Source organism: Nansenia antarctica (genome assembly GCF_963989245.1).
Source record: "Nansenia antarctica genome assembly, chromosome: 17".
In the NCBI taxonomy this organism is placed as follows: domain Eukaryota; kingdom Metazoa; phylum Chordata; class Actinopteri; order Argentiniformes; family Microstomatidae; genus Nansenia; species Nansenia antarctica.
The window spans coordinates 10,646,267-10,672,998 of record NC_137687.1 but is presented as its reverse complement, the minus strand read 5'-3'; the positions used below and the strand labels follow the sequence as shown (position 1 = coordinate 10,672,998).

General features: G+C 43.4%; 2 protein-coding genes across 3 annotated transcripts in view; one reads left to right on the top strand and one right to left on the bottom strand.

Annotated features, from left to right (window-relative positions):
* The window catches only part of adgra3 (adhesion G protein-coupled receptor A3), a 41,796-nt gene extending 25,022 nt beyond the window's left edge, over positions 1-16,774 (bottom strand). Inside the window, exons 1-2 of the mRNA XM_080547632.1 lie at positions 16,503-16,774; positions 5,030-5,101 (exon numbers count right to left, since the gene is read on the bottom strand). Coding sequence (XP_080403758.1) covers positions 5,030-5,101; positions 16,503-16,744 — 314 coding nt within the window. The 5' untranslated portion in view covers positions 16,745-16,774. The remainder of the gene's footprint in view (positions 1-5,029; positions 5,102-16,502) is intronic.
* Positions 16,775-21,529: 4,755 nt separating this feature from the next.
* Positions 21,530-26,284, top strand: gba3 (glucosidase, beta, acid 3). 2 transcript variants are annotated; one of them, XM_080547631.1, is made up of 5 exons: positions 21,530-21,677; positions 22,397-22,627; positions 23,072-23,880; positions 25,341-25,425; positions 25,959-26,284. In XM_080547631.1, exons 1-5 carry the CDS (start codon positions 21,623-21,625, stop codon positions 26,141-26,143), a joined length of 1,365 nt encoding a protein of 454 aa, XP_080403757.1. In that variant the 5' UTR covers positions 21,530-21,622; the 3' UTR covers positions 26,144-26,284. The 2 variants fall into 2 exon arrangements, with proteins under 2 accessions (XP_080403757.1, XP_080403756.1); XM_080547630.1 differs by having other exon boundaries at positions 25,341-25,464.
* The last annotated feature ends 448 nt before the right edge of the window (positions 26,285-26,732 follow it).

The window sequence follows — 26,732 nt, the reverse complement described above, 5'->3', positions numbered from 1 at the left end:
GTTACTGGCTTGGCTGAAAATTGTAGAGCTGGAGAAAGGAAAGGTTGACCTACATCTTCTTTTGACTGACGGGCAGAGTGCGATCTTGCAGTACACCACTGTCCACACACACACACACACACACACACACACACACACACACACACACACACAGTGTCATCACCATCGTCAGTTAGAGATTGAGGGGTGGTAGCATTCCTGGTTTTGGATATAAACAATACAGAAATACAGCAATGGCATATTTCTCTTCATAACTTGAGGGGGGAAATCGCTGTAGTGCGAGACCCTGAGAAAAACTATCCCAACTCCCCCTCAGGGTTCCAAAACCGTCGACCACAAACGACCTGGCACTTTCACACTCCCTTTGCAGGAACACGCCAGCCCCCGCTTTCCATGCCGAAATGGAAATGACTGGATAATGAAGTCTGAATTAATTTACCTCCAAGTGCTTTAGGTGGTTCCAGAATTCTCTGTGAGCTCTGCCTCTAAAAAAAAAAAACTAGCGGTGTTGCTACTTTACTGTTCTGAAAATGTGTGCAAACATAGCCAAAGGGGCTATTCAAGGAACCATCAAGAGGAAATATAATACGGATGATTCTAACAAACAATCATAGGCTTGTCATTCATAGAGCAGGTTATTCCTAAAATGTTCATCTGCCACAGAGACTAATGAAGCTAAATTCTAAAGCCAAGTTGCTTCTCTGGCAGATATACAACAACAGGCATATCGCTCCAACTCTGGCTAGTGGCTGCTTTCCCAGGTGGAAAAAATCATGTTGCAATCGAGAAACACTGATGCCCTCACTCAATCAAGGCTTCACTCTGGAACGCTTGGGTGTTAGATCAAGCCCTGTTAGCAGATTTCAAGAGCCTAAGCTTTTTCCCGCAGAATTGAAGTTTCATTTAATCTCACATAGGCCTAACTGGTCAAACGAGACCGAAAGTTACATGTTATGTAGTCTCGATAAACCACAGTGTATCAGTGTACCAACAAATAGTTGTTTTTTTGCACTCAATCAAACGCCTCTCGAAACCTTCGCATAACAAGCAATTCTCCCTGCTCCCATCCATGATAATACGCATTACCTCCACATTGAACCGACGCTAGGTTTTGGGAGATAAATTGCTATCTGACTGGGTCTAGCTTGGGTTCACATTTATATGAAGAGCCGGGTGATAATGGGGATTCTGTGGGCCTCATTTTCAATGCGAAGGAAACCTTTGGCTCTAACAAAACACAGCAGTCTCCACAGTTACCCTGCGATTTCACGGCGAGCACTGTGGAAGGCTAATCGATTTCTCCCCCTGCCTGCCACTCAGAACCAGCTGTATTCCCAGAGCGCACCACTGCACACAGACAGACAGGCCCGGGCAGAGAGGAGTCCTTCTTATTGTTCGGCTGCGGTTGGAGGGAAGGAGTGAGGGAAGGGGAAGGATGGAGGGAGGGAGAGGCAAGAACACAGGGCCTCACTGCATGCAGACAGACCACAAGATAGGAGATTTTGGCTTTTGTTGACTGTAGTTTGAGTAGAGAAAGAAGGGAGGGGAGGGGAGGGAGTCGGTGAAGAAGAGGGAAGGATTCAGTGTGGAGCCGGGCTGGCATTGTGTGTGAGTGAATCACTCTGTCGACACCTCTGGCCCTGGCTTGGCTTCATTAGAATGACAAAAGCAAATGCGCTTCTTTGGGAGACGGGGAGTGTGGGGGGAGGGGAGGGCCGATGTGAGCTGTTTTCTGAGGTAGATGTGCCAGTGGGTAACACACTTCCACACACTGAGAGGCGGCTGGCCGTGAGTAGACGAGGCTGAGCAGTGCCTTAAAGGCTTCCTCTGCGCGGGAAGATCAAAGCTGTTTACACTTGAGGAGTCAGAGAAAGGCTCTAGTTTATCTTATAGGGGGGGTTCCACTCTGAATATTCTAACATCTGATCCACTTTAAGATGGGCTCCACAAAAGCATAATTTTGAGAATGAATGTCTTGTAAAATATGTGAGTCAAGATGAGGTAATGCATCAGGGGACGGTACAGGTCAAAAACACAGCTGTAAACAGGATAGTATGCCCTTAAATCAAACTGCTAACATATTTTGCATATGTTGTTTACCAACAGGGGTTTAAAACAGCGTTTAAAAGCCACAATGTTTCAAAAACTATTATTTTTTCTTTCACAATAATTTTAAACAACAGAAAAATGATTTGTTTTGTTTAAAAAAAGGAACGTGTACACACGTCATTGTTTAGTAAACCAATTGTTAGAGGAATGGGGTCCAAGATGAATGTGTAGCCTACACATGTTATTGTTTAATAAACCAATTGTAGAGAAATGGGGTCCAAAATTGGGCCAAAAAAGCTTTCACATGCCCCAAATAAAAAAATAAAAAAATAAAAAACACACTTGAAAACTATGTTTAGGACACAGCCAGTACCATGACAAGTTGTACATGCCAAAACGTATAAAATGGCTGTTTGAGGTTTGTGCTACAACATTAGGGCCACAGTTTGTTCCACTCAATCTTCCACTTGGGCTATGGCTTCCCAACCAATACCAGATGGTTAACTCTGCCCCCCCCCCAAAAAAAGCCTTGTATATACCTCCCAAGGACTCCTGACTCCTTTTAACAAGACCTGGAAAAATGACTTGGAAAATATGCCCTTAAAATTCCTAACGGATGCAGTCATGTGTTATTGTAGCCTTGGGTAAAAAAAAGCTAGCCCATTAATGGTCTGGTTATTTTATCTGCATGAAGCCATTCCAAGGTGATAAATCACCCCAACATCCATACACTCGGGGTCCAGAGCATTTCCTTAGAGTATCTCAAGGGAAACACAAGCCATGGGATTCCAGACCGCAAAGCCAGACGCCTCCTCGCTCCGTGGCAGGAACAACCTCTTTCTGTGGGCTCACGCAATCGTTCCGACACGGATTCAATATTGACATAGCAGAAACAGCAGCACCTCAATAAACGTCTTCACTGTCTATTGACACGGCACAGAGAAACCTCCTCTCTTCTACTGCTCAGTCCGACACACAGGCGAGATCACCCAAAATAATACTTAACAATGTGACTTCAACTGCCCAAACAATTGCAGACTCTACAGGCGTCTGAAATAAAACACATCGACGACTGGTGTCTGAAACCGACTGATGGACGTTGTCGTTTCTTCAATACAGAGTCATGAAAACTTTCCAAAGAAATGCTTTTCAACATTCAGTTGAAGTCGGAAATGTACATACGTAGCTTGAAGTAATTAAAGCACCTTTTTTAACTACTCCACAGATTTCATGTTAACAAACTATAGTTTTGGCAAGTCGGTTAGGACGATCTACTTTGTGCATGAAACAAGTACATTTTTCAACAATTGTTTATAGACAGATTGTTCCACTTATAATTCACTATATCACAATTTCAGTGGGTCAGAAGTTTACATACACTAAGTTGACTGTGCCTTTAAGCAGCATGGAAATTCCAGAAAATGATGTCATGGCTTCAGAAGCTTCTGATAGGCTAACTGACATAATTTGAGTCAATTGGAGGTGTAGCCTACCTGTGGATGTATTTTAAGGCCTACCTTTAAACTCAGTGCCTGTTTGCTTGACATCTTGGGAAAATCTAAAGAAAAGCAAGGAAGAAGCCACAGCTCCAAAACTGCCATAAAAAAGCCAGACTATGGTTTGCAACTGCACATGGGGACAAAGATCTTACTTCTTGGAGAAATGTCCCCTGGTCTGATGAAACAAAAATGGAAATGTTTGGCCCTAATGACCATCATTATGTTTGGAAGAAAAAAGGGGGAGGCTCCAGGCCGTCACCAACCCAACCGTGAAGCACGGGGGTGGCAGCATCATGTTGTCAGGGTGCTTTGCTGCAGGAGGGACTGGTGCTGCACTTCACATAAGGTAGCCTAGAGGTTAGAGAGGCCGGCTAGCAATCAGAAGGTCGCTTGGGCGATCCCCGCCTCAGGTGGGAGCCGGATGTGAGCTGGTGACTGGAGGGTTGCTGGCATCATATCTAAGCTGCCTGTAATTGGCTACGGTGTATGTAAACTAATTAAACTGTATACAGGTTAAAGAGCGTCAAGGCTTTTAAACCCTTAGCTAAGACGTACCTCTTCTCCCTGGCCTTTGACCTGGAGTTGCCTCCCGACAACTGCACTTTTCCGCACTTTTATTTCTGCACCTGTTGTATTCTGTATTGCACCTTGTTTTTGTGGTTTTTTATTTGTTGTTTTCTTTTTATTAGTGTTGTATCTGTTAAGCACTCTGGTCGGCTGTTTGTCGTTAAATGTGCTATATAAATAAACCTGACTTGACTTGACTAAAGTAACAATAACAGGGTGAGTCCAGCATTAATCTGATGCATTATATTAAGCTTTTCCACTCAGGAAATACTGCTGTGTGTGGTAAGAGCATCTCAATGTCAGACAATAGTCAACCCCGGAGGCGATGTCTATAATTAACCCTCTCAAGTGCCATCCCCCCCCCCCCCCATTCCTCCAGCAGAGACTAATATTCTAAATCCATAGGTGTGTGAGAGTGCTGTTTGCCTCCTGGTTGTGTATGTCACCTGGATGTTCCATTGGCGTAAAGCCAACGCGCATTTAGCAAGTTCAACATACACTTGCTTTACTTCGGCACAGACAGTGGCACATTGCATTCCGCCGATTCGCAGGTGATGTGACGTAACTTTCCACAAGGTCACCGTCAAAACTGAAGACTTGTTTTTCTAAATCTACTGTATCCTCTAGCCAAGCGAACATGACGTTGAAGATGGCTTAACACCAACTTGTAATAGCTCGAGGCTACTATTATTTCTGCCTGAAACAATGGGAGTCATTTTTACATCCAAATCTACATTCCAATTTGCCTTTCAGAGCTGCAATACCATGTGCCTGCCAACGAGCATGTGTAGACATGATTTCAACAAAACACATAAGCTGAAAAACAAAAACAATGCAAACAAAACTGCATTTTCAGACTCATGTTCAAAACTTCAGAAATTGAATTGAAAAGATAAATCATATTAAATACTCACAATCTTTCCAATGTAGACAGTCCAAAAAACGAGCCATTTCTTAATTCTTGAATTTTGTTGTTGCTTAAAATCCTGTGAAGATAAACAAAGAAAAAAAAGAAGTATGAGTCAACAGAAATGTAACAATGACGACACCAACAAGAAAACACATTACAAAGTCATCCACAACTTTCAACAAGTCGTCATTAAGCTACCTTTGCAAAGGAAATTATGTGTTAAATCAAATCAAAATATTTGAACAACAGAAACTAACCTCAAGATGTTCTAGGCTAATTTCCAAGTACACTGTATCCCGTTTATTTATTTATTTTGTCTTACTGAGATAATACTTTCAAACCTCCATGTAGGGAACGCTCTCTGCCAGGAAGAAGAGAGAGAACGAAAACAACTTAATAGTCTGCCTGCTGCTCTTTCATGAGGCTAAATGGGCAGAATGTGCCAGTGCCCAGATATAGTTCAGCCAGGTAACGAAGGCATGATAAGATGCATACTTTCCACAAACCCTCTTCCGCTTTGATGGTTAAAGGTATGTTAATCTGATCCAAGGCAGCAGTGACTCACTCAAGATGTTGTTTTCCAAGTGCCACATGAACGTCATTTCATGCAACCCTATATGCTTGATCATAGACCATGGCAGGTTAGCTGCCTGATCTGGAACTTGGTAGATAAATGATGGTAGATATATTGACAGTCAGACATTAAGACTATCATTTCATGGGGGTTAGATCCACAAATAAACTCGCTGTTTTTCTGAAATGACGAAAATGGAAAACTTCCATCATTGGGAGCAATTTGCCAAAATGTCCATGTACTGTTATTGTTTATGGACGATGTAGCCTACTGCATATAGGGAATTGCAAAACTAGTTTTCTACTCTCATCTGGGACAATAACCATCCCCACAGACACTAGCTGTTCTGATGTCCTATTGTTTACATGTCTTTATGTGAAATTCAATAAAAAAAAAGATGAACCCGAAAATGTCCATGTACCATAACATACTGTATATGACAGTAAAATCCCATGTATTATGCAAATTGAAGCCTTGGAAAAACAAGAATGGGAAAGGCCTCATTGAAAATAGGCTTGACGTCACAACTGATGATTCGTGGACTCACTACAACGCCATCATAAGAACCCAGATATATCTTTTTTAAAAACACTGATCCTCAGAAAAAAAAACTCAATTAAACTGGATCTAAGTCAAACCTATAGCGTCGTCAGGAAAGAATGTCCTATGACAGGAGATCAAACGCAAGCAGTGTCCGATATCTCCTAAGACAAACAAAACTATTTTGAGTTCAAAATGTCAGCAATTTCTCTCTCCTCTACTTCACATACATATGGCAAGGTCACCGCTCACACACTGTTGTTTTGCTTCCGCAGCGACGCTAAGCTGCCCATCTCACCCCGAAGGCCTCTCCCAACAGGCCCGGTAATTAAATAGCGATGTTAACTCCTAAAGGAAGACCGTGCTGGCTTGCGGTTGCCCTATTTTTTGGCTTTTGGGGGGGGATGTGGCGAGTCACACTCAACAACCAGTACCCACAACCCCGGGGCCAGATTGGAGTCATTATGGGGTGTTGAGGGGTAGCATTATTACAGGGTTGGACTGGGTAAGAGACTTATTCAATATTTTCTCTTGCTCTGCTCCCAGCCCCTCTTGAGAGAGAGAGAGAGAGAGAGAGAGAACACAAACAGTTCCTGTGTTTCACGGCTGGCTTGGACAGGCTTCTTTTGCGTGCTAAAACGCCAGATGTTGAGGCTTGGTTGAAGAACGCGACTGTGAAATATATTACTGATCTTCCACATGCTGATGACACAGGCAGAGACAGGGGCTTCTCTCACAAAGTGCTCAGTCACAAATCTCATTTGCATTGAGGAATAACTGGTCCGACCTGGATTTATACAGTAAGACGACGGCTTATGACAGTATCATACACTATAGGCTAAGGATGGGCTACAATAAAAAAGCTTGCATGATTGATCACTATGATGATTGACTGTTTTATTGATACGTTTACAGGGGGAATTAAAATGTTCTACCAAAATCTTTATAGATGGGCTAAATGTAGGTTAGCAAATGAGTCAACCTCTTTTGAACCACAGACTCACTGGCTCACTAAGACCGATGTGAATTCTGTGTCTCTCAGGACCCAAAGTGACCTCAAGACTCACCCAGCTCCAATTAAAGCTCTGTTTATCCACAAAAATGTTGTTTTCATAAAATGTTCATAAAAAAAAATATCATAATTTGGTTTACACAGTGGGGTTCTGAATTTCAAAAAAATAATTAAAAAAAACTGCACACAGCACAGCCAAACAACACATACTCTTGGGAATTATTCATGTCCAGCTGAATAAATATGCACTTCCAACCTTGTGACTCTCTGATTGTCAAAATAAATCTGTGTAAGAGGCTCCTCCTGAGAGTCATGAGCCCTGCTCTTGCTCTCTCTACCTCCCTCCCTCCCTCCCTCGCTTACCTCCCTCCCTTGCTTGCTTACCCCCCCCTCCGCCTCCCCGCCCCCATCTTTCTCATTCAGGCCCTCCCTGTTCCTCTCTCCCATGACTGAAGTGTGACCTTAGTGTGAGGGGAGCTGCTTAGGTTACAGGACCAGAGAACATAGCATTCATTCTCCCGTAGCTGACGCTAGCAGTCTTTATCAAACACAAACATTGAACGTATGTGTAGCTAGATCTACGGAGCGCTTGTACTGTTTCACTCTTAATTTGGAGAAACGCTGCTGTATTGAAGTAGCAGAGCCTGCGTGCAGGAGCTCATAATATAATAATATACGCCATTTAGCTGACGCTTTTACCCAAAGCGACTTACATTGCAGTGAGTGCGTACATTTTCAGTATATATGGTCCCAGCGGGAATCAAAACCACGACTTAAGCGTTGTTAGCGCCATGCTCCACCAACTGAGCCATAGAGGACCACTTGAAAGCTGGTCTGAAATGTCTTAAAACATGTTAGAAACTCAAGATTTGGAAGTGAACGAACGGTGTCTTCGATCATCTGATTCAATGCATGTCGAAACAAAGAGCGGCTGCGTTTCGGTGTCCAATCTGAGACGGATCTCGGTGTCTGTCTACGCTGCAATCATCGACAACACCACCTTCAGGACGTTTGGCACTTTGATTGTCAGCTTCCTAAACGTCTGCAGTGCATATGTCCTAGCGCTAGCTCCCAGTACTGTGACCAGCAGTCGGTAGAATTCCTCTGGGGCTCGGCCCTGAGCTGGAGGAGGGGAGCCACCCTTATCTTGATGCATAGATAAGACACGCTTCAGCTCAAGCCGGGTCAACTCCAGTGCAAATCTCTCTTGTCATAACCACAACCACCGCCACCGCCACCACACAAATCTGGCACAATACTCTTGAATGTAGACATATCACAGTTTTCTTTTTTATATGACATTTCTTACAAGTGAAGCTGTCTACAGCAATCATTTTCAGCAAGTGACCTCTAAGTACCACTCAGTCATTTCGGCCCTGAAATATAGGCTATCTTTTTGCATGCTCTGAGAGAAAAGCGATGTCTTATGCTTTGACCTGATAGCTTCTGCCTGAAGAAGGTCTATGACTGAAAACTCGCAATAAACTAGGAGTGTGCGGGCGCTGTTATTTTGCACCTGATAGCTTTAGTAAATAAACAAATAAAAAACATAGAACTTGGATTAGGTCTACATTTCATCTTTTTCTTGAATGATTTTTTCCATCTTTCCTTTTTTGACATAAATATCAGACTTGAAGGAAGGGCTGTAGTACTCTTTTTCGCTGGAGAAAAAACCCACACCCCGTGAAAAAGCATAAAAGCCTCAGGATGTAATCAGGTTAACCAGAGACGGATTAAAAAGGCACCGCCACTACAAAACCCCTAAAAGGCCCTAGCCAACAAAGCCAACTGGTGAACTCTCTCAACACTTCCTTTCTGCTCAGAGGGTTTAAACAAAGCACAGCCCTGGAGTGGAGCCGTAACCCTTTAAAAACAGAGGGATAACACGGTTTTTGACTGCAGTAGCGCTCATAAAAACCTGGTAAAGTGACCCTCAGTGTGAGTTTGCAGTGAATGACAGAGAGGAGCTAGAAAAATGAACTGCTGAGGGGTGACTGTTCATTCATCAATTATAGCCTATCCAAACCAGGGAAATGGATAGGTAAGGTTCAAATGTTGCTTAGTGTTACGATGTTGCATGATTATGGGTTATGGCGCTGCAGTGGGAGGTTATTCACTTCATTTGTGTGCATTTCCTCTCCACTTCCTGACACTGCTGTATGGTAACCTCGCCTACATAAAAAGCAACCACAGAGAACACCAGAAGAATACTCTTTGAAATATCCCGTGGACAATTTGTGGTGCAAAATGTCTTTTTCAATGTCTTTTTCTTCATTATAACGACATACATTGGCCTACAGTTTGGGCAGCAATTTATTTATATATATATACTGTATATATATATATATATATTTATTAAAACACGTAGGCCTGTGTCACCTACAGTCACCTGTGTCACCTGCCTCAGAGATCACCACTGCAAAATGAAAAGCTATTTAACATTATTCTCTGCAAACCGGTGTTGGAAGGACACAGATAATCTGTATAGTGTCAGTGCACTTTTTAATGATGAAGAGACAAATCCCATGCTGCCTGTGCAACATGTAGGCTAGGCTATGTCATCGTTCTCAATAGCAGTTCCATGCACTAGGCCTACATGTCTGTGTGATTTGCTGCTTTGTTTTCCCTGGTGTGCTCGACAACAACGAAGTCTACACTTATTGGCAGTATGAGATGAGGATGTTGACGCGGTGGCTGGTGAGGATGTTGCAGTGGTGTTTAACTACTACCATATGACTTCCCGCTGTCTCTCGGCAGTCCCTGTGGAAGGAGCCTTTTGCAACCCACTCATATATTTTTTCTTCGTTTTATTGGACAGATAGAGTGACAGGACAGACAGGAAAGTAAGGAGAAGAAGAGAGAGAGGGCATGTCAGCAAGGTTATGGGCCGGATTCGAACCCATGCCGACATGGGCATATGTGTGTGCACTGTAGACAGCGGTGCTAGACCACTGGACCACCCCAGGCCACGTTTTGGAACCCTTTTGAGTTCCATGTAGAAGAACTATTTTGGGTTACATTCTAGAAGTTAACCCTCTGTGAAACGGTTCCTTAAAGGATTCTTCCACAGGGACAGCTGAAGAACTCTTTTAGGTCCTGGACAACCTGTACAATAAATGAATGTAGCCACTTCAATTTCAGTAATTCCATTCTATACCGATTCTATCACTCTGCCACCGATTTGGTAACAGGGTGACTAGTTTGAATCACTTATTAATCAATAAATTAAATCGGTATATCAGTAAAAACACTATACGTATTTGGTAGGTCTACCTTTACTTCTTAATTGTGCTCATAGGTTCCGAGTACAGGGGGCATTAGGTTGTATGCCCTCCCAATAACAATGTTTTTAAATGGTATTATTGTCCCCACCCCAACATTGCTCCCGGAATATTGGCCCCTCAATAAATGTATTTCATGGTGAAAATGTAATTTTTTACTTAATTTCCCCCAGAATATATACTCTAAACTTCCATTTGACACCCAAATTAATATGCTCTGATGAATTTCACATGTTGGCTCATTGGCCCTTCCCAGTCATGTTAAGATTTGGTAGCGTTTGTCTTGCTCGTTTGTCTTGCTCATATCAAGACCGTTTTCAAGAGAAAATGTCGTCTCTTGTCAGTGCTCAAAGGAACACATACAAGCACTGTGCTGTGTCACTCTCCCACAGTAAAAAAAAACCTGACAATATCCTCTTTCAATTCCAGGGAGCTACGGTTTTAAGTACGTATAGAGCACGGTCACCTTATAGCTTTAGGTGCGAGGTAAAACGATCCTCTGTGGCAACAAAAAAACACAAAGCTGACCTTCGAATGAATAGAAACCACCTAGCATCGAAAAACACAAACACTTTACCTATGACCTTAGCCAGAATATAAAACATACATTAAAAAAACACAGGAAATGAGCAGCCTAGCTGTGATTGAACTTGACTTAACTTAGGCTAGTACAGTATGGCAAAGCAAATGCTCAACAGGTCTGTGTAACGATCGACTGAACAGACTAGCTCTGAACGCTCAGCCATCATCACTGCCTCGCCTTTGGGATTTGGTTTTCTCTGTAAACATCACACAACAGCAAAGGAAAACACAGGACCGTTGCTTTACCCCCAAAGGCTTGCCTGAAAAGCAAAAACAAACCCTTCCCAGCTCAAGGACATGAAAGCATACTCCTGGGTACTAGTTACACAAGCACTACCAACTTTGCCTTTTCATGCGGGAGGAACCCAACCGATCGAACGCTGCACGCAGGGGAGGGCTCTACCTTTTGACACGTTTAAGACAGGGGCGGGGGCTGTGGCTCAGGAGGTAGAGCCGGCGTCTAACGGTCGCAAGGTCGGCAGTTCGGACCCCGGCTGGCCGCGTAGTCGAAGTGTCCTTGAGCAAGGCACTGAACCACCTAATTGCTCCATGGTCGCCGTCTACGGCGGACCCCTTGCCAAGAGCATAAAATACCAGATTCCAACAATTGACTGACAAGTTGATTGCATGACAATAAAACAATTATTATTGTATTATTAAGACAGAGTACATTCAGCTCGCAGTCATTGGCACAGAAACATCACAGCTGATGCTGAGGGGATGTAGTGTGCAATGTGCATATAGCCTAATTGAACTAATCAACGAGTCTGTTTCGTCTGTCTGTTTAACCCTCATCACTGTGATTGTCTGGTTCAGAGCTTCAGAGGTACTGAGATTCTAAATGAGAGAGGCCTGTTCTAAAGGCAGCCAGTGCAGTTCACGTCATCAGACGACAATTCCCTTGATGCCTGCCTAGCCACTAGGTGAAATCTTTGACACAGGTGTTGTGCGTTGGCTAAATCAAGTGATGTTGTTTGAACCCTTTCGACCACTGCATTCACTCGTCTGCTTTATGCCTGAAGAAGGTCTATGACCGAAAGCTCGCAATAAACTATGTTTTTTTTTGCACAGTGTTTGAGTGTGAGGATGCTGTTATTCTACACTCTACTGATACTCTTCAGTTCCAGCACCTCAGCAAAGTCTGAACACGGATGAGCGGTGGTATTTTCACTAGTTTAGGTCATCATGAAACCAGCCACGTACAGTACTAGATTTGACCTTCCCCCCAATGACTCCCTTCTGCTGTGAACTGTCAGTTTACCGCCCTCGACTGGGTCATCAGACTAGACATGCCCGTTCCTGTGGCGGGAGAAAAACCTGCCTCGTCCTGACACTTCCAATCCCACACTCCTTAGCGGCAGTGGGCACCAGGTGTGCTCAGCCACAGAGTCCAGCCCAGGTGCTTCTGGGAAAGGATCCCATTGACACTCAACAAGTCTCTTAGAAATATGAGCTCTGTGAGGGTACACCAAGAGCAGCCAACGACAGTATATGACTAGCTCTCCAGAATGGCTGTCTTTATAAAGGCAGAGACAAGAACAGGCACACACACACACACACAGACACAGACACACACAGACACAGACACAGACACAGACACAGACACAGACACAGACACAGACACAGACACACACACACACACAAACACACACAGACACAGACACACACAGACACACACACACACACACAGACACACACACACACACACACGAGCATTGACACAACAAACACATACCTGAAATCAGCCCAAAGGCTACATATGCAAGTCCATGATTTTTGTACAAATCCTAACCAACACGAGAGAACAAGTCGGTTGTAAACACATTTGTGTCATTTCCTCTCGGATTACTTTGGCCCGCAGTATCAGTTGGAGAGTGCAAATGCTGGGAATGCATCCCTCATCCTTTCTCCACAGAGAGGCATTCAACAGCCTTCACTTAGGAACAACCATGCTAGGCAACTGGTGGAATTCCACGACAGGGCCACTAAATACTTTCCTCAAGTTGAGTGCTAGAGCCTTGCCTTTCAAACCAACCAAATGTTGGCTCGAGAAAATGTTATAACATTCAAGCAAGCGTTCAAGCAAATGTTATTTGGCTATTATAACACTATTAATTAAGGATACCTTTATATAAAGGGTTAATAAGTCAGTGTGCGCATTAAGCGCATTTGTTAATGCATTTTATAAAGCATTAACAACAGTGCATCCACACACTCCCTACTGTCAAACACAACCAATGAGTTCTAACTGTTTATTATATCTAAATAAATAACATGGCCACTAAACTGCTTCATAAACCCTTTAAAAAGTAAGAACACTTCTTTATGCTTCTTTCAGTGTTGCTCAAAGGAGGAATTTGATGAAAATGTTGATGTATGGCTCACTCCATTTAACAGGAAGTGTGTTGGCCAAAGAGAGAGAAAGATGATGATTAATGGGTCTCTAATCACACCTAACTTGTACCACTGCATTTAGCATGGTCTTTAATTAGTCTGCAAGCAGGCGTGTCAAAGTCCTGAATGTGACCTTACAGTAACAATATATCAAGTAAACAAGTTTAAAAACAGCATATATCTCCTGGCTTTTTCTGCTTTTCAATTTCAATCCATTTACCTGGTACTTTTTTTTTCTTAAGAAACCAAACGCTATCCAAATGTTTCTAAAGATAAGTTCATATTCCCTCGGCTTACACTATGAACACAGTGCCTACTTCTCAACACTTTCTCTCTACTCCCAACCTGAGCTCCAGGGTCAGGGGAGCAGAGTGAACTTGCTGCCCTCACGGGGCGAGAGGAAGAGTCAGGGTGGAATCTACGGTGTCCAGGCAGGAGGGGAGAGTGATTGATTTTCAGGGTCAGGGAAGGTTGAGCAGAACAGCGGGAACCCCGCCTGGGATCGGGCCAGTCCAGGCCAACTGTGTCCAGACGATCAACCCCTCTGCAGGACAATGAGATCGTCATAAAAACCAGCCCTCTGAACCGTTGCACCTCCAGGAAGGGCTGTAGAGTTTACAAGGCCTTAAGTTAACACCTCTCAATCACAGCAGTCAAAGGAGAGCACTGTTTCATTGCCGCCTTAAATCTGGACATAGTTGCGGTGAGTTCCAGTTGAAGGAGACCCTTGTAGCCCCCCTACCACCATTATTCTAAAAGCTGTTGACTAAAGACCGACGAAAAACCCCAGGGAGGTTTTACGGGGGAACGCATAGGAATGCCTGAGAACTTTGTACTTGTGTGCACTGCAGTCTAATTACCCCTCTTGTTCTTGTGTGGTGGCCATCTTTCATTTGCGTGAATCATGGCGAAGTTGGGCTGAGTTGGCTTAACGCTCCAGACATGAGGAAAATGTTTCTCCAATCAATCACTGTCAGTCAGACAACACAATAATAGCCTCCTATGTCGTCTTCAAGCAGTCAGCTTGCTTGGTGGAACCAACAACGTAATAAAATAGAACATTCGAACAAGAAATTGCAAATGAGCAAATAGAATTATGGGGTTTCAAGGTCGATGGATAGTAGGCTACTATGTTTTGTGTGTTCACTGGTAGAGAACATTCCGTTAGCTATCCACAACGACGTGTCAACACCTAAATTCAGACCATGTCAAGGTTTTCAGTGGCCACCCACCACTGTTCAACCCGGTATTCCTTGTATTCCCCCCCCCCCCCCCCCCATCTCTCTTTTCGGGCCTGGGGCCACACGAAGAGAGACAACTACACCAATAAGCCTTTTAGACATGCTTGACATGGCCCCTTGAAAGACACACCATCACATGGAAAAAGTTGTGGAAAAGAAGAAAATGCATAAAAAAGAAAGAAAGAAAGAAGAGAAAATCAGCCTTTTAGTAAACATAGTCACAAAAAACTGCAATTTCAAACTAATAATTCAATTCAAACAAACACTTCATATCCGTGGAAGGAATTGTCCTAGACTGCCCTTTCTGAATTCTACAAAGGGGGGGGGTCTGTATGTTCAACGTGGTGGTTTAATGGTATGCAACAATGAGGTTGCATTACATAAACAGGAGGCACGGCATACTAGATGTTATGAAAATGCAGAGACACAAAAACAATGACTAACCAACCACACAGATGAGTTCAACAATAGCTTAGCCTTTGACACACAGACTATTCACACAAATGTGAACAGGTATTTTTGTCACTGACATTTTAGCTGCATGCCTTATGCATAGACGACCATAATAGTTAGAAAGACATGGCATCTGTTGTACAGGGGTTTCATGTACACTGCCAATAGGGTACGTTGCTGACATGGGAGGGGTGTAAAGGACTACAAGTAGGGTAGTGAGTGACCTCTTCATGCTTGATGCAAATCATTTGCTACAAACATACATATTAATATTGAATCAGTAATGTAGCCTACAGTTGGGTGGCTGATGTCAGCAGAATAACTTCTAGCTGATCAGCTTTATGGTAAATGCCATGGTAAATGAACTGCATTTATATAGCGCCTTATTCCAACACGCTTTACAATGGCCTCTCACTCACACACCAATGGTGGCAAGCTACCATGCAAGGCGCTGGACCGCTCGTCGGGAGCAATTTGGGATTCAGTCAGTGTCTTGCCCAAGGACACCTCGACACGCGGACAGGAGGAGCCGGGGATGGAACCACCGACCTTGCGATCATGAGACACCAGCTCTACCTCCTGAGCCACAGCCGCCCCAACCAGTGGCCTTAACTACTGAACTATCATACTAGTCCTAATCGGTTGAGTTCTGAAGGTTGTGACTTCAGGTTGTCCACCTGTGTGTCATACTGCTGCGGTTTCTTCCCTAACATGGCATTTCAATATGTTTTCACAGTCATGGTAACTGCATGCATGGTATATGGATTTGAGATAGGGGGTTAGGCTATGGGTTACATAAGATAAGGAATAAGCCCTATCCACTGAACAGACCTAACACTGTTCAATGACATGCAATTACAAAGCAGTTGCAGTAATACAGTAGGCTAGTTTACCAAGTTGGGCAGGTATAATAGGGGGCCACACCAAGTGGGACCAATACTCATAGGAGTAGAAACAGAGGTACATGACATACATGTTGGACTGAATAATGAGTATGCATCCAAAAAGGCCCATCCTATATGTACTAATAACACATTGTATTCACTATTCACTGACTCCAGCTATTTAGGGTGCTATAAACGGTGTGTTCAACATCGTTATTGCGTGAGCTTAGAATGATAAGGTTCTATCTCCGTTTAGGGCAGTTCAGAGATATTGAGCGTCAAAGTTTTTACATTCCATTATGTTTTGTGAGATCATGGAACCTTTGTATTTTATGAATTACTAACTCAAAAATGTCAACATTTTAAAAATAACACCACACAGGCATTAATAAACACCTAATGGATCAGATTATGTAAAAAAAACTCAATTTTGACAAAAATGGAGATAATAGAACCGTATAATTCTAACGTCACGATTGGTGCATAAGAATATCCAATATCCATATTCATACTCACAGAGTGACTGTCCTGTTGGGGAAGGAGTCCGGGGGCAACACCTGATGGAGCTCCATGTTACTGCAGACCACCTTCCTGTCGGCCGTGGCCCCCGGCGGGAGGCTGCTCTTCCCGGCGCTCTTGGACCGTTCATCATAGGACTTACACCGGTCATCACCGGACGAGACCCCGGGGGTCTGAGAGGCTCGGAGAGGCACCACGAACAGAAACAGTCGCAACAAATCCACCGCGCGCGCCCTCATCTTCAAAAGATGTGTCAAGAAATATCAAGAAAAATATATATTACATATTTTTCTATATCAAGAAAAATATGTCAAGAAAAATCACTGTACTGTACTGCAGCATGAGGATCAAAAGAAAATAATACGGCCCTTATAATACCAAGTAGCGCGCAAGGCTTTGCGATTTTATTATCTATAAATGCCCTTTTGCAAAAAAAATAAAACGGGGAAAAAATGGAAAGACCCCCAAAAAGACCCCAAACCCCCCAAATGTCGCTCAGAAAATCCGCCTAGTTTGAGTCATGTTGCCGGTATCTTTCCCCCTTCCCCCTCCATATCCTTGCACGGGTTTTTACGCTTTATGCATTCGGCGTCAATCAATCCTCCGTTCGTGGGTCTGAACATCCTTCTTTGTCTCCCCCCAAAACGAGTCAACGACACGATGTGTTATTATTCCATTTATTTTCATGTGATCTTCATTGCCTTCATTGTGATCTTCAAAACACACAACTTATCCACGTGTAAGAGTAACAAACGGATCCTGGTAGGAAACTGGAACTATTGAAAGTATAATTTTTCTTTGTTGCCAACAGCGCGATGCATCCGAGTGAGAATCCTCCACCACACAGACAGCTGCACTCAGCCGCAGAGAACATTCACCTAACTTCCAGGAAATCTGTTCAAAGCTTGCAAACTTTCTTCTCTATTGATCATAAGAGCAACGTAGGTTAAAACACAATACAGCTAAGGCCTATAGTCTTTCTTGGGCCAGGGGCCTGCTAATATAACTTTTGATGCATAAATAAAAAATGCACTTTTTTTAAGCAGCCCATCGATTGCTGTTGTTAATGTTACTATGCAAAAAGGAAAACCATTGCATTGGAAACTCTTTGGAAAAAACGAAAGCACGTAGTATTCGCTGTCTAACTAACTGTCTTATGATCAAATCCTCCCGATGTGACATGAAGTAAGTTGCTTCCCAGATAGCCGATATCCATACATGTTGTTCCTGTTCAATCGCCAGTGTTCCTGTCCCAGGGAAGTCGCCTATTCACTGGATCTTTTCTTCCATTGAGCAGATCTCTGCTGCCACAGTCTCGCTGCCTCGGGCTCCATGTTGCATTTCCCTCCCCTGACGTCATGGCTCCCTCTCCCCCCGCCTCTCTCCTGGAGGCCCCCACCTTTCTGCCCAGGTTCACCATGGTTTATATATATTTATTATAATAAATAATAATTATTATTATTATTATTAATATATAGTATTTATTATACATGGTTTATTTATATTAGGGCACTGTAAAATGGGGGTAAAGACGTCCAACCCACTACAATAAATGGTATTTAATTTTGTTGTATATCTTGTTATTGGGTATGTAAAAAAAAAACTTTAAAAAACATAGCCTACACCCTTTTTTCTTTTTTTCAAACCAACCTTTCTTTCAACATAGCCTACTAACACATTTAAAGACAATAGGCCTACATTGAATTGTACACAGTCATACAACTTTACATAGAAACATACACACTTAACAAACACTTAACAAACCAACATACACATTTACTTTAATTTGGTATTCATATGAAGCTATTATAGGTGAGTTGTAGGGGGACAACTCACCCCATCTTACCCGACTGTAATAAGGTGGAAACCTGAAAAACAAGAAAAATAAAGCTAAATTGTGCACTTCATTACAGTAGACCAGTTATTCAGTTATGAATACCTATATAATGGAATATACTAAAATGATTGTGTGCAGTATAGCCTAGGCCTACTGTCCATTGAGCTTTCTTGGCAAAAATGCTTCGTTTTTTTCCTTCAAAGCATACATATTGTTCTTGTATGCAACACAAAGATGCCATTCAATGGCCACCAATAGGCCCCAATTCAGCCTTGTGTCTCTCCTGTTTGTGGGTGCCTTCACACAAAGCATTATTAGATTTTTTTACCTCATACAAGTTCAGGCTAGCTAGCAATGGGCAACAGCCATAAAAAGCAGGAGTCGGGTGGGTCTGCACCCTACAAGCAGCACAACATACTTTACTTTACTTCATTTGTATAGCACTTCTCAAGACAGCAGTCACAAAGTGCTTCACAGTACATTTGATAGCATGCCATACAGCATAAAAGACAGCAAGTAATAGCCAACAAGTAATGCCATGGAGGGCTTTAAATGTGATCAGGAGGGGGATCTTGAACTGAACCATGAACCGTACAGGAAGCCAGTTTAAGTGGGCCAGAATGGGGGTGATATGCTCACATCTTGTACAATGTTCCTGTAAGGTTGTCTAGAGAGGCTTAAGGAAGTACATTTCATCAGGTAGTTGCCAAAAGCTGCCCATGGATTTGCATATTTTATGATCAGGTCAGTTGTGGAGAGACCAGGCTAAGAGTCTAACTCCCTAACCTCACTGTGATCACAGGAAACCTCATCCCTCGGAGCCATGGCAGCTTTTACTTCCATTAGTCTTGATTTGTTTTCAGGCTCTAAGAGCTTTGACATCCACTGAAAGGGGACTTTCTGCAGACATAGGGCAGCCATTGTCATGGACCTCCGCTCCTAGTCAAAACAAGGAGCTTTATGCACACAGTAAAGGTTAGCCTAATGATAAGAGCAGTTGTTTTGGATGGCCTCTGGCGTTTCTTTTGAAGCGTGTTCAAAATAGCATAGGCCAAATGAATAATGCTGCCAAATAATAGGATACAAAGAAGGACTTTATATGAAATGAATGATGATGTTCCCCAGATGCAGGGTTAATTAATATTGCCCCAATAAACTATTAATATTGTCATTCGCTATTGGTCTAAGAATGTCTGTTAGTTTGCATTGTGTCATTTGAATATTGTGATCTGTATGGAGAGAGCATAGTCACATAACTAGGAAATGCTCATGCCAACCCAGTGCTGCAAGTAGCAAAGTATCTCAACAAGAAGTCTATGTATGTCTATGTAGGCCTACAAGGAGAATAAGTATTCAATACTAAGTGTGGCTTGATTATAAGCAAAGAAATAAGAATATGGTGGTATATATAAGATGGTGGTTATATAATAATAATAATGTGGTATATTGTTGTTTACAAAACGTGTAGGCATACTATGTATAGATTTGTACAGGTATGGTAAGTTATTACATACATTTAGGCCATGCGTTATTGCTTCAAAGTGAAAAATGGGTTATAATCAGGGGTGCACATAACTTTTTGGGGCCAGTGCTCAGAGGAGCACCTAGGGATGCTGCTTGGTGCTCCCCGAGCTCGCGAGTCACGACCCGTCCCACAGGATGGATGAAAAAGGGATACATGGATAACTTATATTAGCAAAACGACATTTGTTCATAAATAAAGATGAACGAACAAATGATTGTGTGCAAAACAAAAGAAACAAATGCAAAATCAAATGACTGCTCTTTAAGCATGAAAGTCTGTCAGACTCCTTTAAACACAATGAAATCAACTGACATCTCTTTAAGCACTAACTGAATGTCTGTTCTTTAAACACAATGAAATCAACTGACATCTCTTTAAGCACTAACTGAATGTCTGTTCTTTAAACACAATGAAATCAACTGACATCTCTTTAAGCACTGCTCTGTTCTGTAAACACTGAAATCAACTTTTCAACAAAAAGTTACAGCCTAAGCATTTATTTATGCTACAAGCGTAATCATCATCATCACTGCTGTATTGACTGCTGTTAATACTGTCCTCAATTTCAACCATGGTAGAGGATGTTGTAGGCTATCACTTTAAATAGCTCATTATTTTGATTGTGCAACAAAGTCTTTTTTTTCTAATAGAATTCCCAACCATATCCTGGGTCAGGGGTCGAGGTGCGATGATGAAAAACAGCTGTAAAACAAACGTCTGAAAGCTTCAGAGAAAAGAAACGTGAAGTGGTGTTGTTTTTCCTTTTAGCGACGAGTCGTTCGGGACTGAATTTTCACGTGCGGCGTGATAACCGTGATAACCGTGCGATACGCGATACGCAGAATGAAAGTACGAGTTACGATACTTTCCGAATGTTTTCGTGAGGGGAGTCGCCGTGGTCGTCGTCGGTCGACTGTTGTGATGCATTACTCGTCGGGCCTTCGGCTGAGGGGACGGCAAATAGTTACTTAGTGGGGCTTGCAGTGATGCAGCAGTCAGCAGTTGGATTTTGAGGAAGTAAATTCCTCTCCCAGCGCTTCCAGCTGTTGGTGCGCAAGAGCGCGTTCATGCCGCTGATCTGCCGCGCAGAATGCATTTTGGCGACGCATGCGCACTGGCGCACCAGTTATGTGCACCCCTGGTTATAATGATAACTCATGATAGCATTTTTGATTAGTGAGACCATTAGTGAGTCCTATTTGCTCACTGGGGACTTGGAAGATTTTCTTGAGTTATAAATAGCCCACTGCGTATGGAGTTAATCTTGAGCCAAAGCAAAGCAAAGAAATATTTTAATTTAGCAAAAGAAAGTTGAGCTTTGTAAACAAATGTTTTGGAGTTGACAAAAAAATAAAATATTTTTTTTTTTGCAAATCTATGTTTTTGCTTACGGATCTATGTTTTTGCTTACAAAGTGGATTTTTTTTCTCACAAAATATTTCTTTGCTTTTGATTTAATTTGGCTCAAGATTAACTCCATAACTGCGCAGATGTATGAAACATAAACATATCATCGCCGTCAATCTACTAGGGATTTATTGTACGATTTACGATTTTGCGCAGCGCCAATAATGACGCGCGCGATGAAGTTCCTCAATGCGCTCTTCTGATGACAAGCTGCGCAGGGAAAGTGCGTCTACCCGCGAGGCAGGCTGTGTCAACGTGCTTCATAGAAAACCTCTGTGCATGTTTTGACTGCCAATACAATTAAATACATACTCCAAATTAGTTGTGTGCCACAACAGACAATGAAGAATGTTCCCGAATAATTTTGCATGGGGAGCGGCAAGTGCCGCTTATCAAATAGAGGGTATGTAAATAACCTGTTATTATTTACCAAATATGAATGTGAAAGTGTTTTAATTCACTTTTGGACAACAATAATTCATCACTCTTATAAGCTGTACTCTGCCTTGATTGACCTCTTTCAGGTGGAAAACCTGTGTTCTCCCTCCCTCCCTCACTAACTTAACTGCTGCTTTATCTCAACACAAATGTTACATGGGCCTATTTACTGCATACCAATGTATTCTAATACATGTGACTTATTCAAAACGTATGTTAAAATGTGCACATATCGTGACGTTAGAATTATGAGGTTCTATCTCTCTAACTAAATTGAGTTTTTTTACATACTCTGATCTATTAGGTGTTTATTAATGCCTGTGTGGTGTTAGTTTTAAAATGTTGACATTTTTTAGTTAGTAATTAATAAAATACAAAGGTTCCATCTCACAGAACATAATGGAATGTAAAAACTTTGACGCTCAATATCTCTGAACTGCCCTAAACGGAGATAGAACCTTATCATTCTAAACGGAGATAGAACCTTATCATTCTAAACGGAGATAGAACCTTATCATTCTAAACGGAGATATAACCTTATAATTCTAAGCTCACGACATGTCTACTATTCTTCATGGAAAGAACAATCAATGCAGCTTCATGGCATTCATTCATTCATTCATTCATTCATTCATTCATTCATTCATTCATTCATTCATTCATTCATTCATGCATTTCTTGCAGGGGGCTGGAATGAGGACGACAGAGGACCGAGCATCTGGGACACCTTCTGTCATGAGAAAGGCAGCAGTAGAGTGTTTGGGGAGCAGAGCGGAGACATCACCTGTAACAGCTACCGGCTTTGGAAGGAGGATCTGAAGTGTATCCAGCAGCTAGGCCTGACCCACTACCGCCTCTCTCTGTCCTGGTCTCGCCTTCTGCCTGATGGGAAAACAGACCATGTAAATCAAAAGGGTAATCCTCCATAGGCCCTACTCATTTGGACTCATCTACTACTATACATGGCCTTTTCTGACTCAATGGACTGCACATTATTTTATGATGATGGCTGTGTGTTATACTTGGCACAGGATGTATTCATTCCAGAGTTGTTTTTTTCCTGGCCAGGTCACAAGGAGACACTAGCTAAGCATAACTCTTGCTAATGTAGAGGCCCTCCCTGTTGTATTTAAAGTTTCTAAGAACCACAAACTCTATTAAACAGTCTGGACCCAGTTGGAACCGTGTGTTGTGCATTGCCTTATATAATATAAAGCACGTTGAGCTGCAACGTTTGCAGGAAAAGTGCTATACAAATAAAACATATTATTATTATTATTATTATTATTATTATTATTATTATTATTATTATTATATAGTACTCAGTACAGTACTCAATCCTTTACCTCTGCCCCACAGGTGTACAGTATTACAACCAAGTCATCAATGACCTGCTGGCGTGTAATGTGTCTCCCATGGTTACCCTCTACCACTTCGACCTGCCGCAAGCTCTGCAGGACCAGGGAGGGTGGAAATCGTCCGAGATGGCTGCCGTCTTTGACGACTACGCCCGGTTCTGCTTCCTAACCTTCGGGGACCGCGTCAAGTTGTGGATCACCTTGAACGAGCCGTACGTGTGTGCCAAACTAGGCCACGAGGACGGAGTCCACGCGCCTGGGCTGAAGGAGCCGGGGGTGGCCGCCTATCTGGTGGGCCACAACATGCTGCGCGCCCACGCCCTGGCCTGGCATAGCTACGATGACCTCTACAGGTCGACACAGGGAGGTGCGGTGTCTTTGGCGATCAATAGCGATTGGGCCGAACCGTGGGACCCAGCCAGCTCCGAGGATACGGCTGCTACCGAGCGATACCTCGCCTTTACCTTAGGGTGGTTCGCCTGGCCCGTGTTCGTGACCGGAGACTACCCGGCTGTCATGAGATCCAATATCGAGGAGCGGAGTAAAGACCTCGGGTACCGACAGGGCCCGAGGCTACCCAGGTTTTCCGAAGACGAGCCGAGCGTATTGGGCACGGCGGACTTCTTCGCGCTCAACTATTACACGTCCCGCAGAGTCAAGCCAGGGGGGAACCGCTGCCCAGAGACGAGGCTGAGTTTGAAGAGTGACGAGGACGCGGAGGGGGTGGTGGACCCGTCCTGGCCCGTGTGCGGGGTGTCCTGGCTGGCCGTGGTTCCTGAAGGCTTGAGGAAGCTGTTGAAATACATAAAGGTAGGGGCGCTTAGGTGGCGTAGCGGGTTAAGCGCTGACCATGTACCGCAGGGCTCCCGGTTCGATTCCAGCCGCGGACATCCTGCATGTCATCCCTTCTCTCTCTCACCCATCCTTCCTGTCATAATCTCTACTGTATCTGTCATTAAAAAGAAAAATATGCCCCGCGGTGGCGTAGCGGTCTAAGCACTAGCCACTAGTGCAAGCTGCCCACCGGGGACTGGGATCGAATCCCGGTCTCGCCAGACCCGGATATGGCCGAGGCACACAGGGAGCGGCATATTGAGCGGCCGCTCCAGAGGGCGGTATAGGACTATTTCCGGACAAGGATCCGTCGCGCAACAGCGCCCCCGGGGTGCCGGAATAACGGTGCTGGGCTCGAGGAGCCAGTCAGCTAGTCTGCCTGGCGATCTCCTCTGGGGCTGCCGGCCACGGGGTCGTGCGGCGGATCCTACGCAATAGGCAGGGGATAATTGGATGCTAGGTTGGGTTCAATTGGATACCAAATTGGGTGAAAAAGGGATAAAATAAAATAAAAAAATAAAAATAAAAAAGAAGAGGAAAATATGAGTGGGACTGCCCCAAATTACACAAAAAAAATATATAAATAAAAAAAAATACATAAATGTAATAGGGGGACTGGGTTGGACACCGTTGGACACTGAATTTGAGTCAGTACAGAGCATGAGTTGTTATTGAATAGAGAATGTCCATTTTGGCTTTTTTTTTTTCTATTCATGAATTTTAATCCACTGACATGAAATCAAATAGACCTCAACAGAGAAAAGGAAAACAACACAGTTCAAATAGTTAAATTGCTTGCAATTGATTTTGTTGTGTTAATCTTCTGTTTTTTCTTCCCCCCACAATGTAAACAGACAGATGTTCCATTAGAGTTGTCACATTGAATAAAGCAATTTTTTGGGGGGTGACAACTGTTTTGAGAGAGAGCAATTTTCCCGCTGTTGGAAGTTGTCACAGCCCATTAACTTGAGTTGCGTGCTGTTAGAGTAACAGGCGCCAGGAAGCGAGGGCGTTGCTTTGACAGACACTAGTGGGTTATGATGTCCTGTTTGTCTTCCGTCGGAGACTGAAGACCCATCTCTTAACTGCTCCTCCTGAGACATCCACTACCCCCCAGCACTGTGTTTCCTAAGACACCTGCTTTTCCCTTATGCTGTGTCTCCTAAGACTTCTACTGCCTCCCTTGTACTGTTTCTCCAGTGTCTAGGCTATATAAATAAAACTTTATATATATATTTGTTTTATTCTATCACGACGACTGCCAATGGCCCCTGGCCTGAGCTAGATTACTCTTCCTGCTACGACTGGAGAATTGATGATTCACTTGCTTAGTCAAATGTATCGATTGTAAGTCGCTTTGGAATAAGGCGTCTGCTAAATGGCAAAAATGTAAATGTAAATGTTTGATAACAGCGGGCTGTCCTCCGTCTACCCAGTACACGTTCAACAACCCTGCAGTCTACATCACAGAGAATGGCTTCTCCCAGGTGGGGCCCGTGGACATGGAGGATGTCCAGCGCTGTGGGTTCTACCAAGACACCATTCAGGAAGTGGCTCGGGGTACGTCCACATCACCCTGGTACTATGTCACAACTGACAGAACAATCTCTTGATATTATGGTTGCTAGTTTTTTTTTTACAGTATACTGTGTATATTTGACCAGTTAGTTCATTCAGTTTATTAAAACCATAGTAACGTATCACTATCAAAACATTAATTGTAGTCACAATATAGCCCAGTAATTATGACACACACACATCACATGTATCTTATCTAATGAGCAATATGACATCTCTCAAATCTAGCTGTGGCAACGGCCTCTCATTCACCCATTCACACATTCACACACCAATGGCGGCAAGCTACCATGCATTGCTCACTGGGAGCAATTTGGGGTTCGGTGTCTTGCCCAAGGACACTTCGACATGTGGCCAGCCGGGGCTCGAACCTACCTCCTGCGCCACAGCCTCCCTCTCGTTGTGCACAGAATCACAGCCAGCTTGGTCACATACAGTCTGTTATAAAAACACAGCTTAACTTGTTTCTTTTCTAGCCATCGCGGAGGACGGGGTGGACGTGCGAGGCTACTTCGCCTGGTCCCTCCTGGACAACTTTGAGTGGGCCGACGGGTTCAGCGTGCGGTTCGGCCTGTTCCACGTGGACATGTCTCGACCGGAGCGAACGAGGACCGCTTACCGATCTGGAAGGGAATACGCCAGGATCATCTCTAAACACTGACCCCAGATGGGTTCAGATGGCTAAGCAGCCGATGGGAAGATCTAGACAAATCAGCTAATAACTTGTTCTCTCTTTGTGTTATGTTGTGGCCTAATTGGCTGTAAAATCCAATTCAAAATTCAATACAGTTATGTTCCTACAGACATTTTTTTCTTCTTCGACCCTGAAATGGTTTGTAAAACAGAGCTAATCTCATTCTGCCTCACAAGACACTGATTATTCCCTGGGTTTGGCAGAGAAGGCAAGGACCTGTCCAGAGAGTGTGACGTTTATTGAACTGAATGGAAATTAGCATTCTATCCTGCCCAATTCCCAGTCAATCTGTACAAAGAGTTTGTGGAGAGGCCGAGAATTCCCTACACAAGTATCAAGCCAGCTGTCAGCCATCCAGACCAAGCTGCTGTTGCCAATGCACAGAGGTGTGTGTGTGTATATATGTGTCTTCCTTTGTGTGTGTGTGTGTGTGTGTCTTCCTTTGTGTGTGTGTATCTGTGTATCTTTGTGTGTGTGTGTGTGTGTGTGTGTGTATCGTTGTGTGTGTGTGTCTTCATCTGTGTGTGTGTATGTGTGTATCTTTGTGTGTGTGTAT